The 19,343-nt window shown below is 37.8% G+C and overlaps 1 protein-coding gene across 4 annotated transcripts in view; it reads left to right on the forward strand.

The window, feature by feature from the left end:
- LOC138060827 (multiple C2 and transmembrane domain-containing protein 1) overlaps positions 1-19,343 on the forward strand; it is a 281,750-nt gene that overhangs the window by 178,104 nt on the left and 84,303 nt on the right. For all 4 annotated transcript variants that reach the window (XM_068925257.1, XM_068925256.1, XM_068925258.1 and 1 more), the window contains 5 exons: positions 129-231; positions 2,055-2,157; positions 2,487-2,588; positions 2,941-3,015; positions 4,890-5,009. In XM_068925257.1, the coding sequence (XP_068781358.1) occupies positions 129-231; positions 2,055-2,157; positions 2,487-2,588; positions 2,941-3,015; positions 4,890-5,009 (503 nt within the window). The remainder of the gene's footprint in view (positions 1-128; positions 232-2,054; positions 2,158-2,486; positions 2,589-2,940; positions 3,016-4,889; positions 5,010-19,343) is intronic.

Consider the following 19,343-nt stretch of genomic DNA (forward strand, 5'->3'; position numbering starts at 1 on the left):
GATGCAGAACATAGAACTTCCCTGAATTAATTCTTGTGTGAATTACAATGTAACTTAGAAAAAAAAATCTAATTTTGATTTAAAACTTTGTCAGTTTGTAAATTTTGTTCCAAATTCTCTCTTTACAGGTAAAAGTGATCCATTCTGTGTAGTTGAATTGAACAATGACAGACTGCTGACACATACTGTCTACAAGAACCTCAATCCTGAATGGAACAAAATCTTCACATTGTAGGTGTTTGGGGTTTATGTGTTTTTTTTTTTTTCTTTTGAAGAGGTGGTGTGTGCAAATCAAAGATGCTACTGCTAATTCACAAGAAATATTGCAGTGACGTACTAGTATTTCTAAACCAAATAGCTGAATGCTTTTGGGGGGATTAAGTGAATGAAAAAAAATCAGAGAAAAGTTACTGTTTTAAAGGTTTAAAAAAAAAAGAAAAAAAAAAAGCAAGGTCTGTTTCTTGGAAACCTGGAAGTGAGGAGTGCTGGGCGTTCCAGACTCCTGCCAGCTTCAGTGAGAGTTTCGAGAGCTCATCACAGTGGATGTAGTCCCAAAGTTTTTTGGGGAAAAACATGTACTGAGATTATGAGCTTCATTAAAATGTGATTATTAATTTTAAGGAACGTTAACTAAATACAAAAAAGAAAAAAATTTAAATGCAGGTATATTTTTCTGAATTATGTTCCTTGCACTTTTGCCTTTCGTTTGCCAGCTGTGCTTCTCTCAGTACCATCTAGTATCATAATAGTTTTGTCATAAATGAGACAGTTGTCATAAATGAGAAATGCTTTGCTCTTGATTCCAGGACAGTGTATGATTTAATTTTTTTTTTCCTCTAAATTTGTCAGTCATATATTTGGCATCTGTGCTACAGGATCTGTACAGCCTAGCTTTCCTTACAGTGCACTGGGCTCTCAGGAATGAATATGGAACAAAAGAAAAATCCCACGGCAACTGTACTTCTCATTAGCTTATTAACATAGTTCTCATTTACGTACCTGCAAAAACATACTAACTTCTTTTTAAATTTATTTTTAGTTATCTAGTAAGAGAGCCAGTAACTAATCAACCTCCTCTGCTCAACAGTGCTCTCTGCATGAGGAATTGGATGTTTTTGCAGAGGACAAAAGCCTAATCAGAAATCAAATAGAAAAACTCAAAAAGACCTTCAAGGAGAATTTTTTCCCCTCTAATACATATGTTTGCATTGATTCTTTTCCTTATCCTGAAATTTCTTAATTATTTTTGGGCTGGAAATACAGTTTCACCTAGAGATATGTATTTTACTGAGGTTGAACTCTTTTTCTTTGGCTCATGTTTTTGGGATCAGCAATCTGATCAAAGATGGGGACTCAAACAATTTTGTTCCTTTCCTCTGAGTAAGGAAGATGAGATTTTCACTCGTGAGTTTACAACGTGCAGCGACATTTCTTGTGCATGGTGGTGGCGTGTTTACCAGCTTGTAGGTGAAAACCAGTAATAGCTGAAAACTGCATCATTTCTTACTGCTTGTTCTTGATGTCTTGAAGTGTGGCTGTTGCGTATTTTGAATTAAGTCAGAATTTTGGAATGAGAGAGCTCATTCTCAATGCAAGGATGTGCTCGTGTAGTTTGTAATTCTTTCCTTTTAGAGACCTCCAGACATCGCATTATTTTCAGTAAGACTTACCCCAAGGATAGCAGCGTTTAAGGGATAGTGTGTAGTGGCGCTCAGTCCTGCTGCCTGCCTCTGTAAATGGTATTCCTCTGCGCTGGCTCTCGCTGCGGCTGGTGCAGTGCGAACGCCAGGTAGAGCGTTTAAAGACACATCCTCCTAAAAACTTCTGCTGGCAAAGCGTTGCAGGCAGGGCAGTTGCTGTGTTTCTTAGAAAGCATTTGGCTATACTGAGAGTCATTTTATTTACTTTTGTTCTCTGTTACGGCTTGAAAAAATACACGGGTGTCTGTTTTTGCTGACCTTTTATGCTTTTGTCCTTGATAACTGCTGGTATAGGTGACTCTTTCCCCCCCCCATCGCCCCCGGCCCCTTGTGCGTGTACCTTTTCCTTTGTAGCAATATTAAAGACATCCACTCAGTTCTGGAAGTGACAGTTTATGATGAAGACCGCGATCGGAGTGCTGACTTCCTCGGCAAAGTTGCTATACCGCTGCTGTCTGTAAGTTTCATCCACCTGACAAGGCTGCTCTGTATTTCTCTTGCTGAAGGGGGCGGGGGGGACTGCAGCTCTGTGTCTGTCATTTCTCAACCAAGGTCCGTAATAGGAACACTAAAATTTTAACATACTCGATTCACGGCCGTGTTGAATCCCATGATAGTTAATTTTTCCTGACAGACTTGGTCCTGGTAATGAACAGGTACTTGTCAGCCTTGCCACAGTTGTTTTGGGTTCTCTGTCAGTTTCAGCAGCCGGGGGTGAGAGGTCAGCGAGGGAGGGTATTCAGCGGAGACCGCCAGACAGACGGCTGTCATGTCCTTTTCCTGCAGATTCAAAATGGTGAACAGAAAGCCTACGTCTTGAAAAACAAGCAGCTGACAGGGCCAACAAAGGGGGTCATCTATCTTGAAATAGATGTGATTTTTAATGCTGTAAGTCTTAACTTTGGCTTTTTTGTACCGCTAAAGAGTTCAGTTTCGTGAAGGCTTTTGTTCCTGATTTGTTGAGAATTTCTGTCGTTCCTCATTTTCGCTAAGCCTTGATGTATACTGCAGAGTACTCCTCTGCCACTGCCTGGCACACCCACTCTTTTTGTTGCTGCTGCTGCTGGCTGCTGCTATTGCTGCTAATGTAAGAAACGGCAACTCACGCCTGCGTATGTGTTTATATGTTGTCGGCTTGGCAGCCGTGACTTGGGAACTTTGTAATTTTTGCAAATTGAAGAGCGTGGTGTTAGTGAGTAACAAGGAAGCCTGAAATACTGACACACGTTTTAATGCGTAGGTGAAAGCCAGCATACGAACCTTAATGCCCAAAGAACAGAAGTACATTGAAGAGGAAAACAGACTGTCTAAACAGGTAAAGAGTAAGGAAACACTAATCCTTTTGGAAAGCCTTCGTATCAAGTGTGCACATCTAAATATCTCATATCAAACTGCTAGAGGTGAAGAATAACGTTTCCATCACCCGTTTGCAAAAAACGTATGATAGGTAGGAAAAGGCAGAAACAGAATACAGGGTTTTATTCTATCTCTTCTTTATAAATTGCAGCTTGATTTCCGTGAAATATGTGACTAAGGACACAGTTGAAACCATGAGGCTCCACACATATCAGATTATAGCACAGGTGCATGTAAACTAAGTCTTGCATAAATTTTTGCTGTTAACCTTGACCTGAAAGATCTCCTTTTTTTCAAGGGTGGAGTGTCTTTCAGCATTCTTTTAGCCAGATTTTAAATAAGTTGAGCCAGGTTTGAATCTCAGGTGAAAAAAACCTAAAACAGTTTGTTTATTCTTCTGAGAGCCGTCTGGGTAGGAAGTCTGTGGACCCTTTTTCTTTTTCTTTTTTTTTTTCTTTTCCCTCCAGGTATTTTTGCCGCTGACAGTGCTAATATTTTGGTGAGAACTATTTAGACACACCTCGCATCTTTTTCTCCCCTTAAATTTGATTCAGCCTTTTTATGTTCCATGATTGAGGTATTTTATCTGGGGAGAACTGGGCTTTTGACTGGGCTGTGGGAACAGGATTTTTGTTCTTCGCAGTGGAAAGACAGAAATCTTAAAACTTTTTTTTGTTTTGCAGCACCCTTATAGAGGTAGTAACGAACCTTTGAATGTGAGCATAATTTAAATTATCTGCTGGATGAATTTTATATCCATTGTCCAATTACTTTCATTAAAGAGATTTCAAAAGGCAGAATGTTTCTCTCTTTACTGTTGTGAGTAAAGCAGTTAGGAAAGCTGCATCTTTCACCTTTATTCCAGCCACGAAACAAGAAGGCCTTTTATTCGGGTTTGATTCTTCTCTCTACTTTCATAACAGAAAATGGCATTGTGCTTTAACTTTAAATACCCGCTTTTGTTTTTTTGATATGAGTTTGTGCAGAATATCCCAGCCTAAGGCCACCTAAACTAAGAAAAGGGATCTCTGCACGACTGAGGCAGCAGCGTTCTAGACTAGCCAGATTTTCTGAGAATTTGAAAGTGTGTTACCTACCTAGCGTTTTGTGTGCTGGCCAAAACACAAGTTAAGTGATTCACTGGTTTGTTCACTTTTTTTTAGTGAATTGAAGTTTTTTGCCGTTTTAGAGGGTTTAAGAGTATTCTTCCAAAACAGAACCCTAGCCCTTTTATAGCTGATCTTTACAGAGATAAATGTAAGCAGCAAAAGTTACTCTGGATACTGTAAAACACGTGGTGATCAAAAGGACATCACAGAAGACACATTTGTTACAAATGATGGAAAAATTAGATGTAACGAATATGGGTGATCTAAGTCTGATTAGAGCAGTAATCTGACATAGTGTCAGGTTAGTGTCCTACAGCATCTTTTTATTAAGGAAGGTGGGAATTTTCAAAGTGTTACAAAACAGGAAAACTGTTGCCTATTTAATAAAATAAAACCCTGAAGTCTTAATAAAAAAATTTATTCTCGAAACTTTGCAAATGTCTTTTTTGAAATTCATCTCTAGTTGCAGAAATAAAGACAATAATTTGTGTATCATTTATGTTTAAATTCAACAATGGATAAATGACCCTTATAGCTAACTAAATTCTCTCTTTTCTGGGTTTCTAAAATGTTAAAATATTATTCTCAATCCATGAGCTAAAAAATCTTAATGCATTATTTCCTCAGCCTTTACCCAAATTAAGAATGACAATGTTGTAAATGTGACCGTCTTGCAAAGCTTTTGGGGTCTTAAAACATTTTCATTTTTTCATCTTTTTCACAGTTGCTGTTAAGAAACTTTATCCGCATGAAGCGTTGTGTCATGGTGCTCATAAATGCTGCCTATTATGTTAACAGTTGCTTTGACTGGGATTCACCCCCAAGAAGTCTTGCTGCTTTTTTGGTATGACCTTTTAACACTTTAAATATTGTTTATATCACCATAATGTATTTGTATTCTAGACTGAGAAATAATACAGCGTGGATGTGGGGGGTTGTTTCTTTTATTTTATTGCATTATGAAGATACCACAAATCATCTATATTCACATTAAAAAAAAAGTTTAAAATATCACAGGAAGAAGAAAGAAAAAGTTGCTTTCATTTATAATTTTTCAATAAGATAAGTGTATGGTACAATGTGAAATACAGTTGACAAACTATGGCTACATCTTGATCTTCTTAAACATTGCTTCTGTTCATTTCTGTCTAGTTCACTTGTAGTGGACCGCTTAAAATACTTATAAAATAATTTTTTTGGAAGTACAAAGCTGTTGACATGAGTAGTTTCTCCCTTGCTGACATTTAATATTTTTGGTTAAAAAACAAAAATTCTAAAAATCATAAATGCAAACAAAGTAGTATTCTTTTAAACATCAACTTATGGTCATAGTTCAGTATTTATTGATTTAAATGAAACTATTATTTCTCCATAAACATTAGCTTTGTTAATATTAACCCTTTCATTCATGTTAAATTTGGAAAATCCCAAGCTTAATCGCAGACTGTGTTTCCCGGATGAACGTCTTTGTTTTCAAACTGACATGAGCTGCAAACAAGACCCCAGTTGCTATTTAGTTTTTGCTTGTGTGATTTCCACCAGCAGTAAAAATATATGCATGAAAACACTGTTTGGAACATCTAATTTATGAAGTCAGCTGAAATGCTGAAGTTAGGAGCATATCCGCCATATATACGGCCCACAGAGAATGTCGCGTGGGGTAGTTACGGCGGGAGCCTGGTGACAGTGCTTCTAGCTGAAGTGCCTGAAGCTTAGGTGCCTGGAATTTGGAGAAATTAAACCAGGCATTGGAGCTGCCTGCCTTAGCAGCAAAATCCAGGTGCTTTGGACCTTCAATGAACCATGCTTTTTTGCAGGAAGTTTCTCCAAGCAGGGCTTAATTTGTACTAAGTGACATGTTAAACTTCCTGCAGCCTCTCAAAGGATAACAGCAAGCACCCTGTGTTTGGCTGCAGTTTTCATCAAGAGTACAGGAGATATACTTGCTATTCAAACAGTCTTTTTTTTTTTTGCTGCTGTTTACTTTAGAGGGATGATCTCTCTTGTTTCACTCATGTTTCTAGTCATGTTTCTGCATGTTTCTACGTATGTTTCTATTCAAATGTCCATGTTGCTTTTACTACTCAGATTAGTAAATATTCATCTGACCAGTTCTGTTTTTAATATGGACGTGAAACACCCATCTGTTATCAGTGGAAGAAAAGGAAGTGGAATGACATCCTGTTCTTTGTGGCAAGTGAACTGGTTGCTTGCTCATGGTGCACTGCTGTGGCCACGAAAAAAATTGTAATGCTCTTAAATCATAGCTGTTTCTGACCATAGAACAAATTCAGTGTCATAACAAATAGTTGCAAATACATAACGCAGAACTTTCTTTTTTGGGCCGTGGTGAATATACTTTATTACTGCAGCTATAGTGCATTGCGGTAGAAGCCTGTTTCTAATTGTATAAACTTAGGCCTGCTTTTCTTTTTGATGGTTTCCTCTTAATAGTTATTTTGCTCTGGCGTAGTTATAGATACGTTATGTCTACATCAGTGCTGTGACTTCAGAGGTGTGTTCCTGCCCAAAGAGAAGGTTTGGCCTGTGCTTGTCAGCTTGGTATTTGCTATCCTTTCCAAGGATCGAAGCTTCCCTCCGTTGGACAAAACATTTGTAGCATAAGTTTTTGTTAGCTAAGCCAAATCTCCATGAAATTCTGTTGTGGTTGAGAAGACTGTGAAGGTTTGGATGTAGATGGTTCATAGCTATCGTGTGTCCCTAAGACATCTCATATCTCTCTTGGGAATGGTTCACTTGCACGTGTAGTACTGAGTGACACTTGTGCTAAGGTTCTGCTGGAATTCAGTGGACTCTGTAATAACGCTGAACTTGTGTATCATTTTCGTCTCTTCACTATTATACAAATTGTACCTCTTCTTGAAGTTGTCTCGCAGAGATTACAGAATGTCACAGTGAAATGTCAGTGCCAGAAAGGAGAGGAGAAATAGGCGGTTTTGTAGCTTTCCAGCTCTGTAGGCAAACTAATAAATAATGTAGTAGTAGAAAACTTTTTGATTAACCATTTCTTATTTCCTGGAGGATTTGAAGATGTACATTGATGAATGACATCACAATGCAGATTTACAGCCATTTCACATAAGTTTAATATGTTAGGGTTGATTTTTCAGATCTCATATTGCCCCCAAATTCTTAGCCTTAAAATCACAGGTACCCATTACTCTCAATTCACTCCATGTCTTTACTTTCCAAGGTAGCCACTATTGTAGAAGACTGCACATGGAAAAACTGGGGTAGACTAGCTCAGTTTTTACAACTTGGCAAGGATAGTCGTAGCTAATAATATAAGAGAAATCTAAGGAGAAAAAAGGCTACTTTTGGAAACCCATGGAAAGCTTTGATTTATGTGGTAACTCTGTAATAAGAAACAGCTATGTGCTTTGTTCTTTGCACGTTGAAGTGCTCACTGCAGCTCTTTTTAAAGTCATTCTTCTCAAAGGTATCACAAGGTACCAGCTCTGGTGTTGCGCATTCTGTCTGGAGACACGGAAGTTAAGCCTTTAACATTCTGGATTATGCATTTCCTGGACTAAACAGTATATTACCAGTCTCTGCTGTACTTTGTAACCTCATTGCCTTCACCAGGATTTTGTCTGAATGACTTAAGGTTTTGACTCTCTCTGTTTTTCCTCCGTGCCTCAGTAATTCTCAGCAGAAGAATAATTGTTACCCAAACATAATTTTTTATAGTATGGCTTTAACATTATTGTGGCATGTATTAAGGCATCATTTTTCAGATATTAAAAAATATTTGTAAATAGCTCATGAAGCATAGGTTGATTTGGGCTAGAATGATATGACCTTGAATCTGAAATATCAGGAGACTTGATATTCTCTCCTTCTCTTTTCTTCATATCTGTTCTTTTCTGATAAATATTGGCAGTGAATACCAACAATGTTAAATTAATGTTTCGGTTCCAAAACAGCAATTTTATATCAAAAATAGCCCTGTTGGTGCCTAGAAGCTGATCAGGAATGTGTTACCTCTTTGTGTTTATACTTCTTAAGCACCTAAAGTCAATGAAAAGAATAGAATATAGAGAGCGAGCGTTTACTGAAAATTTGTTTGATTTTCTGTATTTAAAACAGATCTTTAGATAATTTTAACAGCTTTTGTTGTAGAAACTTTTTAGTTCAGTAGTTAATATAGTATGTTTCGTGCATAAGAACTGTGCTAGAGTATGCAAAAGTGGATTTTTTTTTTTTCCTTCATATTAATCGGCTGTGGACACTGAAATGTCTTGTAAATTGGGCCTAATTTCCATCAGCCTCTTGACCAGACATTTGTGTTCTTGCAGATGTCAGTGGGTGCAACGTAGGGGGGAAAAGTGTACACTCTTTTTTCCAGTACTGTCATTTCTCACTGTAATGAGCACAAAAATAATTGGACGACTGAGCTATCAGTAAAAGGACACACTTCAACATGAGTCAATGAATTATTTTACGGGACAAACTTTAATCTTTAAATGTGATTGTAGATAATTTGTGCTACCATCTGTCCATTTGGAATTCTTTTAGCCTTTTCAGTCGCTATACAGTAAGTGCTGCTGTGTTTAACATTAACATTTGATATTTTACACATTTAATTTCTGTACTGCTACGTGGTCCTTGGGGAGCTTCGCTCTAGTGCTACATGAGAGAGACAAAGTATTGATCAGTTAACATTTCAGCTGCATTTATGTATGTCGCAAAATTAATGAAAATGCCAGACAAAAATGTCAGAGTGCACAAAAAGGTAGAATTTAAATTTGGTAGTTTAATGAAAAGTTTAAGATGTGCATTATCAAAAATGTCCCCTTGCCTTTAAAGTACAATTCATAACTGAATAACTAAAGGGAACCACATATTTTACTTAGAGGAACATTGAACATGAAATATGAGGGAATATCTAATCTTCAAAGTATTTGGTGTCCCAAAATGGCCTCAGTAAAGCACTTTAATTGTCTGCTTGAACGTTTAACTGTTACTCATAAAATAAACTTGTTTCCTTTCTCATTTGGATGCAAAGTACTTTTGTCCGAGGCACATACTTTTCAGTGTGTCCTCAATTAAAAATTTCTATAAACATATTCTTCTTTTCCTATTATTATTCCTCTGAATCTTTCTATACACGTGTTTGTGTGTACACAGGAAATATTTTTTCTTCCTAGGGCTTTGAAATATTGATAAAATGACTCACTCTACATCCTAGTCATTTGTCAGGTCGAACTCACCTTCACTTTGTCTTCTAATGTTACACAATTCGTGTGTGAAAATGGCATAATAGTCTCCCTCACCTTTGATTAAGTGTTAGTTCTTTTGTACATACACCATTGAGAAGTGGTGTGATGCTAATTAATCAAAACTAAAAAGAAAGCAAAAAAAGAAAAAAAAAAGATGATCTTCAGCAACAAATGAGATGGTAGCTTTGACAACTAGCTTAGCTTTTCCCTATTAAGAGAAGTGCTCAGTGCTACATATTTTGGAAGAATTTTTTTTTTTCTAGAAGCTGAAGGGTAAAGCTTATATTTTGGGAGAGAGCTGATATGATACCATCAGGAGTGTGAATGTGCTTTTTAATTATTACATATTTTCCTGTTGTTTGTACACTGTAAATGCAGGTCAACAAGAATTTTGCAGGTATTTGCAGTGGTATTTTAAGAGCTCATTGGTATTTATATTGTTTTATTTATTATACCCTCAAAAAAGGCATTGACATCTTCAAATTGCTTCTTACTAAACGTTGGTGAGGTAGTCCATCAGATGAAATGTGATTCATCCTTGCCACCTGTTGTCCAGAGTGTGAAATTGGAGAAGGTGCTGTTACAGTGGTTGCAAAAACCTCTCATAACCTAAAAAAGCCGTTCCAAAAGTTCCTGTTGCTGTCAAAACTATCTGCTCTCAAAAGAGAGATTTGCAAAGGCAGAATGACATGGCAGTGGCAAAGCCAGGTACAAAATTCATTTCTGATGCAAGGCAGACACAGGGGCAAGAGTCTTTCAGCTTTTTGTCAGCTGCATCTTCAACAACAAGAAGGAGACAAAACTCTACCAGGCCACTGTCCTTTTCTGCTTTTGAAAGTAAAGCAGACAAAAAAGAACAAGGATCTCAATCCTGTTTCCTCTTTCCTGACTTTCCATTAACCAGTAGAACTAATGCAGGACTGCTGCAGAAATAGAGTGGGATTTGAGCTTTCTGCAACACTTAGCTATACTCCATGCCGTATTTTGGAAAGTGCAATAGGAAGTAAGCAGAGGTATGGCTGGTAGATCCTGGTATATGTGATTGTGTGGGATCCATCAGCCACCCTTCATACCTTAAGATCATACCAGCACTGAAAGCCATTAAAAAAACTCTGTGCTTACTATAGCCATCAAGGTGCAATACAGAAGTGGAAAGTACTTGATCTCGTCAATCCATGTCTACTCCAGCACTCTGTTGGGTTTTAGGTCATTGTATGTTTGGCATACTGTGTGTTTGCACGTGTGATACAAAGCAAGATTGGACAATATTTACACCTTTAACATTCTACTCCAGTATTTTATTTTGTTTCTAAAAATTTACTTCCCTTTAGCTTGCGTAATAGAGTGAGTATATACTTGTTAAAGCAGTTTAGAAGTGTGATTCAGAGCCAAAGCACAGATTTGGTGCCATTTTAGATAATCTAGAGCATCCTGTGTGCCCTCCAGCTGCCATTCCAGGAGGGCACGTGTCTGTCTTTGGTCACCCCATCTGCTGTCACCAAGCAGAAGGCTTGGATGCTCCAGGGCATCTAAAATGGCGCTAGCTCTATCTTTAGGCACTTGAGTTGCTCCCCAGGTGCTTATTTTACCTGTGTGTCTATTCTAGGTACTTACGTAGCTCCTGTTGCAAGTTCCTCATGATCTTAATTGAATTTTAACCTCAAAAATGCCTATGTGGTGTAGGGAAATACTTTCCTCATTTTACAAATCAGAATGAAGTAAAGAGACGTTATGATTTGTGTCTGATCAGAACAGGAAATATATGGCAGAACAGACCATTGGTATCCCAAGCCTTAAGCTAATCCCTTGCCTGCCAGACCCTTCTTCCCACCTGGTTTCCTTTTCTCACTGTTTAGCGAATTAGCAACTTTGTACTGAAAGTACTTGCTTATCAAAGCTTTTTACATGTTACTATAGGGAACAAAAAAAGGTTCCTAATCCAAAAGCTCTGATGCACCAAAATACGACTGATCAAAAATTATTAAAATTAAGAAAAATATTATTTGCCATCCTACACTGAGTGTTATCCAAAAAATTCTAAAAATGAACTTTAATTTTTCTCTTAAGTCTTGAGAATGTAAGGCAGAAACTTGAGTACAAATCTACATAGCAGAATTTTTAGAGTTTTAATCTTGGTTCTGGAGTAAGTTTTCAGTACTGCAGCCCCTTGGTTTGATGTTGCTTTCATAAGTGATTAGGACACTTTGATTCATACACATATGCAGGATTATAAGTAAGGGAAAATGCAAGTGGCTTGGTTTGATACAAGTAATGCTAAATAAAAATTTATAGGTCCCAATGGTCTATGGCAATAGACAGAAAATTAGTGATGTGTCATTAGCAGTCCAACACTCAGACAATATCAGAGAAAAGAAGAAGCTAGTGTAATTTGTGATAAGCTGGATTTAAAGTGTTTATTTTAGCATAAGTCACACCAACAAAAGTACTTTATCATAGGTAAATGAAGAGAATTCATTTCTCGGATAGATAGACCGCCTGAGAAGTAAAAGAGGATAGACTTTTATTGGCCTTTAGCTGCACTTAGTGTAAATGAGGAGAAGGAGGGACAAACATAGTTTTGTTACCATTGATCTCTCCTTATTCTGACCCTTTGGAAGTACCGGACCACCAGCTGCTCCATAGTAGTAATGGCAAAAATATAGCTTGGATTTAGCTATCCCCAGTGTCCCCCTGCCTCCTATTGCTGAAGATGGTGGGGGGGGGGGGTAATGAGCATGGAGCTGTGGAGTCTCTCTGCTACTCGGAGGTCCCCAGCTGCCCAGTGCTGCTGAGGTGCCACTTGCTCAGTGTTCTTGGAAGACCGGGGTGCCGGAGGGTTGTGCCTGGGCAAGAGAGGCATCACAAGCAAGCGTGATGTATTCCTGGTTATACTGTCCTACTGAGTGTTCAAAAGTCTCCTGAATAAAAAACATTACTGTCGGAACTCTTCCAAAACTGCAATGATATTAAATCTGGATAATTATTTAGTAACGGTATCCTAAAGAGAAAGTAGTTCTGTACCTTGCCAGCGGTGGGTTCCGTGAGTTTCTGTTTCACAGTCCCTGCAGGAAATGGCCATTTAAACTTTGATTATTTAAATAGTATATGTGGGTGGATTATAAAATATCATACTTTTTCATCCTTTTTTAGTTGAGTCATATGAGAACCAACACATAAAACTGTATTACAAAGCGAGTGTTTTGCTTTCTTTTTATTGTAGCAGCAGTAAGTGTTACAGTAGTCCGGCTTGAAGCAGGATTATGGGCAATTCTGATTTTACTGGAACATTCAGTAGTGAATACACGCTATTGTTTTGTGAAAAGTTTCAGTGTAGCAGAGAAAAAGGCAATAATAACCAGATCCATTGTATGCTCATGAGAAAAGCCATCTAAGGAAAATCCAATAGAGAAGCAGCATTTCAAAGCTTTTGGAAATAAGACATGCAAGAAGGTTAAAAAGACAGAAATGAAGTTACCAATTTCTTCTTAATCCTTCTTAATGAGTCTTAAGTGTGCTTGTCTCTGTATTGAAGTTGCTTGTGTAATAGGTATGTAGATGTTAGGTGATACTATAAGCTACAATGACTGAAGGGACAAATTCAGAAAAAAAGAATTACTTTTCAATATATTGAATTTTACTTGAGTGAAAACACTTAGGGTAACTTTGTAATGTTTCAAATATACATAATTAAAATGTTTATCCTGCTTATCTTTAACACTCCATTTTATAATTTGAATCTTGGTTGTAGAAACTGGAATCCAGACTATTAATCAGAAAAAAGGCTTAAAACATGTTTTATTTCTGCTAGCGCGATAAAACCATGATTGTAGCACATGCTGTATGTAATTGGTTTTATTGGTGGTGTAAATAAAGTCTCAAAAAATACCTTAAGTAATCACAGCAAAAGTTACCCAGGAAGTTTCACAGCATATACCTAATATGGTACAATCTGCTGTGCAGTTCCATCCTGCATTTTTGGCAAGAGAGAGATGTTTGCATGCTTCCCATTCCAGAAACGGTGAGGTTGGGCCAGAGGGAGCTTGGAGACTTGCTTCCCACTTTGGCAGTAGCAGGAGAGTGGTGATAGGTGGTGCTGCTTGTGCTGTATGATCCCCAAAACTAGCAGAACTGGCATGAAGAATGAATGATTAATCTATTCCCTGTATCTCTTGGGACAGTAGGAAATTGGAGTGAAAAAAGGCATGTATGAGACATTCTTCACCAGCCCGCTCTCTTTCAGATCTGAAACTGTGCTTCATGATGGTGTTGGTAGCTGATCAGCTCCTTGTAGCTTCTTGCATTCAGAAAATGGCAGGTGTCGTTCTGCTGTTCCCTTCCTTGTGGCCATTCTGCCTTCCTCTGCAGCATAAGGTGCGCTTTGCGTACAGTAAGACTCACTTTCACCTGAACTGCAATAAAATTTATGTGGGAAAGTGCTATGAAGCAACTGGACAGTTATGCCTAAACTAAGAAAGCTTCTTTTTTCACAATTAGAGTAACTTCTTTCTGATAAAATGCTGGGAAAAAAAGCAGTGGTTGTCCTTTGCTTGGCATGATGTGTGCGTTTGTGTCAAGTGGACAAACCACTGAAGCACGATGTTACAGAGCGATACTTACTTATGAAGCTCAAAAGTGCTGGATTTTTTCATTTATTCTTTTAAAGTAGGCATGAGTTATTCAGTACATTAGTAGCATAATCTTTATTTTGTAGTATAGTCAAGTTAAGCGTTGTTTGCCCACAGGCTGTTTCTCATACCTGAAGAACTAAGGTTAAGCCTATTCCTGTATAAAAAGGGTTACCTTGATGCCTCTCTGAACTACCCATCCACATAGTTTTCCCCCTTTCCACTTTGAGACCCTTAGACGTTCTTGGGTCTTGACCCTAGGCAGCAGCTGCAGCTCTTGGTGACACAGCTTCATTGAGCAGATTACAGTCCGGGGAGAATGCTTGCTTTCAAATTTCTTAATTAAGGGCCATACCGACGATAGCAAAGGTATGAGGAAAGTCCTAGCATTGCCTTCGCTGTGTTACTGGTAAAGTTTGGGCAATGGCGAAAACTTTGGTTTACAGTGGCCTGTCTTGCACGCTTCCCTTTTATCCTGGTCACAGCAAAATAAAGAGCAGGAAAAACTGCCTTAAAGATCCTTTCAGTTAAGTATCATTGCACCAAACAGTGTTGTTTAAGTCGTTTTTTGGTACGTGAAACTGCTCTTCCAGACTACAGGGGAATGTTAGATTTTTACCAAGTGTCATGCTTGAGTGATTTACCTTCTGCAGGAAGGCAGAATTGCATTTGACCTTGAAACAAAATGCCTGGAAACGTCATAGCCACTGATTTGATATAAACAACCATTTTATTAGTTTTGTTTAGCTAGATAAGTTTTAAAACAAAATTAATAGGGGCTTATATCCCAAAATCTGTTTGTAACTCGTACTAGAGAAGATCCAGCGAAAGCATAATTTATTTTGGTTTCACTGGTGGATTTTATTTATTCCAGATTAATAGCTGAGTCAAAATAATCCACGTGTTATCACTTATTCAGTGGAAATGACTAAGTTTGTCATCAGAATTGTTACTGAAGAGAAAGAAGAACTAATAACTCTAATCCAAATGGCTGCACCTGATACTGAATAGAGTTGCAACGGCATGGCAAATCTTTGGATTTTGTACATTGCCATGAATAACATCAGCAGAATTACTGTTGCTCTGAAGTTGCAAAATACCAACTGCTTTCCAGAGATACAAATACTATAAAAAGACTCTTGCTATTTTGAAAAAGCAGAAATTGGCATAATTTAGTCATGTTTATTTGAGATTGACCACTGCTTGCCCGGCTGTTGTTAGCACTGCAGTGTTATCCGTTAAAACTGGTCTTATGTGACTGGAACTTCTTGGGCAATTAGTGTGCAGTACTGACTGAACGGCAGACATGATTTTTCTCTCTCGAGCTGTATAGTAGCTGTGGTTAGGCGTGCCTGTATGCCAGTTCTAATTGACTGGCCTCCTTAGGTAGACGCTGCTCATTATTGAGCAGAGATGGACGCTTCGTAACCCCATTAAAAAAAAAAAAAACGGCTAGCAAAGAAATACGAATAAAATGAATTGTTTTGATACACTGCATATATATTTTGCATTCATCAGTACAGGAAATGATACTGTATATTTGGGAAAGCTATGACTGAAAAAATAAACTCAAGCCAATGTTACTACATATCTGTGATCGTCTACACTCAGTACATCTCTTGTGAGTCATAACTTGAGGGGTAAACATGCAAAGCTGAAGATAAATCTTTAACAGTAGCACCGGTAGTGCTAATGCATGGGTGTTTGCTATGTCCTTTTATTTCATGTTATTCTTTAAGTTTGCGGAGTATAAATGTGTGGGGTGTGTATGTTTAGTCTGAGATACTCCTTTCTGTATTATTCTCGTCTTAATAGTGTCAGCTTGTATGAAATTTTTATTTTTTCTCCCTCTGTCCTGAGGAACCTTTTTTATGGTTCTCATTTATAAAAAAGCAGAAAAATCTCTTCCTTATCTCAGACCAGAAGGCAGAAGTAAATGCATTTGGAACTCTATTTCCCAGTGACAAATTCTTAAATCTCCAGGAAAAAGGTATTTTTAGTAATTGAAGTTAGCTAACGCTTTTGAAGATGTGTGATCAATACTGTAAGGGATACTGCTAAGGATTATTTAAGCATTCATTTAATAAAGCAAGAATGACTATTTTCTGTTTTAAATTCAGTATTTTTACTGTTTTTCCTTGAAGAAGGTCTAGTGCTAGAAGATAAAGTAGACCTTTAACATGACTGATGAATTTAAGAGTGGATATTTGTAATATTTGCTGCCATCTTAATTATTACTTGCTTAAAGCACCACTGTTAGCAGAGGGATTATGAGTTAATAAAAATGTCATAGTATTAGTATATAAAACACAATGTAATTTTCCCGAGATAATGATTAACAGCGCAAGGCCACATTAACAGCGCTCAACACTAGGTCCCTAAATGTTTTATTTTCACCTTTAAGGAATGATGTTGTAATATTGTAACAGGTAAACGCTGAATCATGTTAGGGATCTATTTTAAAGAAGAGGTAACTAATGAAACCTTTCTGGAGCGTGTTGTAACTTCTGTATTTTGAGCGTTCTGTCTCCTGTCAATGTGTTCATAGCGTTTCAACTTGAAATCAATCTGAACAGTGTTTTGAATATTGGATATTAATATTCCCTCGTGCAGCTCCAATGAAACACATTAAAAGTATTTATTCATCACAGTCTATTAGCTAAAGCATTTGGAAAGTAACTTCAAAACACTGATAGAAGTATTTCTTTCTGAGGCAAGAATCATTGGGGGTGGGGGTGAGGGGAGGGGTGTGTGTGTGTTTTGACCTCTTAAGACATTTTTGCTTTTGTTCCAGAGCTGCTCGAGGTTTTTATTAGGTTATCTGGATTCCATCAGAATGAGCAGGATACATCTCTGTAAATTATTGATTCACCTGAGCATTATTTTCCCACTTATTCAGAGTTGAAAAGTCTGGCAGCCAGTCTACTAGAATGATAGCGTATACTGAAGTTACCTACCACAGCAAGAGTTGTCCGCCTGGGTCAAATGCCCTCTTACCTTTCTCCCTGAACACCTGCAAATTGAGCTGCCCCCCATTCACAATTTTAAGAACAGGTCTATTGTCACTAGAAGAAGCGTTTGTTTCTGAGAGAAAATTATTCCAGTTCTGCTTCTGAATGAAAGACAAGGCCGTTATTACTCAGGGGATATTAGGCCTCACTGCTTTTTTGAGAAAACAAATTTGCTGTAACTTTATCTGTAATTTAGTACTGAATGGGTGCAAATAGAGTCTACATTGTATAGAATAGAAGACAGAAAATAAGGGTTTGTTAAAGCCATAAAAGGGATGTGTAACCATTATATTTCCGAAAGCAGCCTTATCAGAGTCATAGGTTGTAAAGGAAATATTTTCATTACAGCCTCAGCATTAAGCATCTGTTTTGAGTTTACTTAAATTAAAAGTACTACTGAAGAAGAAAGGCTTCGGTCTGTATGGTGAGTATGGCAAAATTAGAAGTTTCCTGAAAGTAAATGTGAATATTGCCTTGACTAACCGCCTACCCAGTGAACGATTACCCTAAAGACTACTCAGATCATTTGTTGCAAGATTTGTTTTTTCCCTTTTTACAATAAATACAACAGCCTTGTTCTTCTCCTATTCCACTTTCTTGAAGAACATGTCAAAATGCTCAAATAAGATTTTCCTTTTATAGGTTGATTCTTAATTGCTAACATTTGATAGGAAAAAATAATAATATTAATTGTTTAAAACCCTTGTCCTGTATGCCTCGGAGAACTAAGCCCTTGCAAATGGTGCTGATGAAGCTGGTTTAAATCAATCACGGTATTTTATTTGATCAGAGTTCATTTTTATAGTTGTGTCCTTGTTCGCTCCCTTACACTCTGATTAGGTAGGAAATGTGCAACCTGCTTCTCTCGTATCGTCTCTCTTCTTTCTTTTTTTTTTTAATAGAAATAAAAAATTCAAGCCAGTTATAGGAGTTTGATCTTACTGATTAGCGAAGTTGAAGTTAAGAACTTAATGTGATTTCTAATCAGCTGGCAGCTGTCATTACTGAGTGACAATGTAGTTAATCCCCCCCCCCCCCCCCCAACACACAGCCCCGCGCCTCCGTTCTCCCAAAAGCAGAGAAAGCCACCTCCAGGCACGCTCCCAACTGAAGCTGAGAGCAGGCAGTGAATATCTGACCCCAGGATCTGAACCTGGGGATCTCTGGTTAGTATGCTTCATTGCCTCCGGTTCGCTGAACTCACCCTTCTGCTCCTTTACTTAGAATGTCTAATATGCCTAATTTAAATTGAATTATTTTAATTAAATCATTCAACTGTTTCTCACAATGCAAGATAGGTGCGAACTGTAGCTGACGGTACTTAAAAATCAGGTATCTTGACTTGATCAGACCAAAATTAGTTAGCCAAAGATGACTGTAAATTCTGAAGCATGCAAAGCAAAAGTCATTTGTGAAACGATGATCACAAATTAAGCTAGAACTAAGCGTCATCGTGGCTATTCTTGTATATCCGTACATCAGTAGCGTTCCTGCTGCTATTTTTTTCATCACATTGTGCTGCGAGCGCTGGTACCACAGTTTGCAGAGAAGGCGAAAGGATGAGCAGACTGAGCAGGGGGTTTGTGATTTCAGGATGGAAATAAAGCTCTTCTTGCTTTATCTCCTGATATTTGAGCAATCCTATCATTTGCCAGTCAGAGAATGTAATGAATTCTCTACTGCATCACCGGTCAGGGCTTTTTTGCAGGTAACCCCTCGACAGCTTATGACACTGCGCTGTAGTATTCCTAGGCTGATATCCATTTAATTTTCTAGACATCTCCCCTTTACCTAACCTCGTCTATTAAAAACCCTAACTGTTCCCCATCCCCAGATTACAGGGAGCAAGATATAAACCCCAAACCCTGAAGAATCCTAATAGAAGGACTGAGGAGCGCTTTGAAACAAGCTGTCTGTGCTCTAAAATGTTGTTATAGACTAATTAAATTCTGTTGTCTGCCTTGCAGTGACAAATATGGCACTTCTTTGGGATCGCAGTAAGGTCTGGGTGGTAGAACCAGCACCCCCGTGCACCGCTGAAGTACCAGCCTGTCTAGTTGCTTTGTGATGAATCTCGTCCCTGCTGACTTCATTTTTAGAACTGATAGCTGAATCTAAAACATAAATGGGTTAAAAAAAGGCAGATTCTTTCTGGGGGTAATCTCAGTGTTCACCTTTATGATACGTGCGTTTTTTTTTTTTTTAAAGTTAATGCAGTTTAAAAATCATTTTTAAGTTTCCCAACCTGAAGGAAAGAAATGAGATATTGGATTCACAAACAAAAGCTTTATTGGTTTAT

The sequence above is a fragment of the Struthio camelus genome, chromosome W (assembly GCF_040807025.1).
Source record: "Struthio camelus isolate bStrCam1 chromosome W, bStrCam1.hap1, whole genome shotgun sequence".
Classification (NCBI taxonomy): Eukaryota; Metazoa; Chordata; class Aves; order Struthioniformes; family Struthionidae; genus Struthio; species Struthio camelus.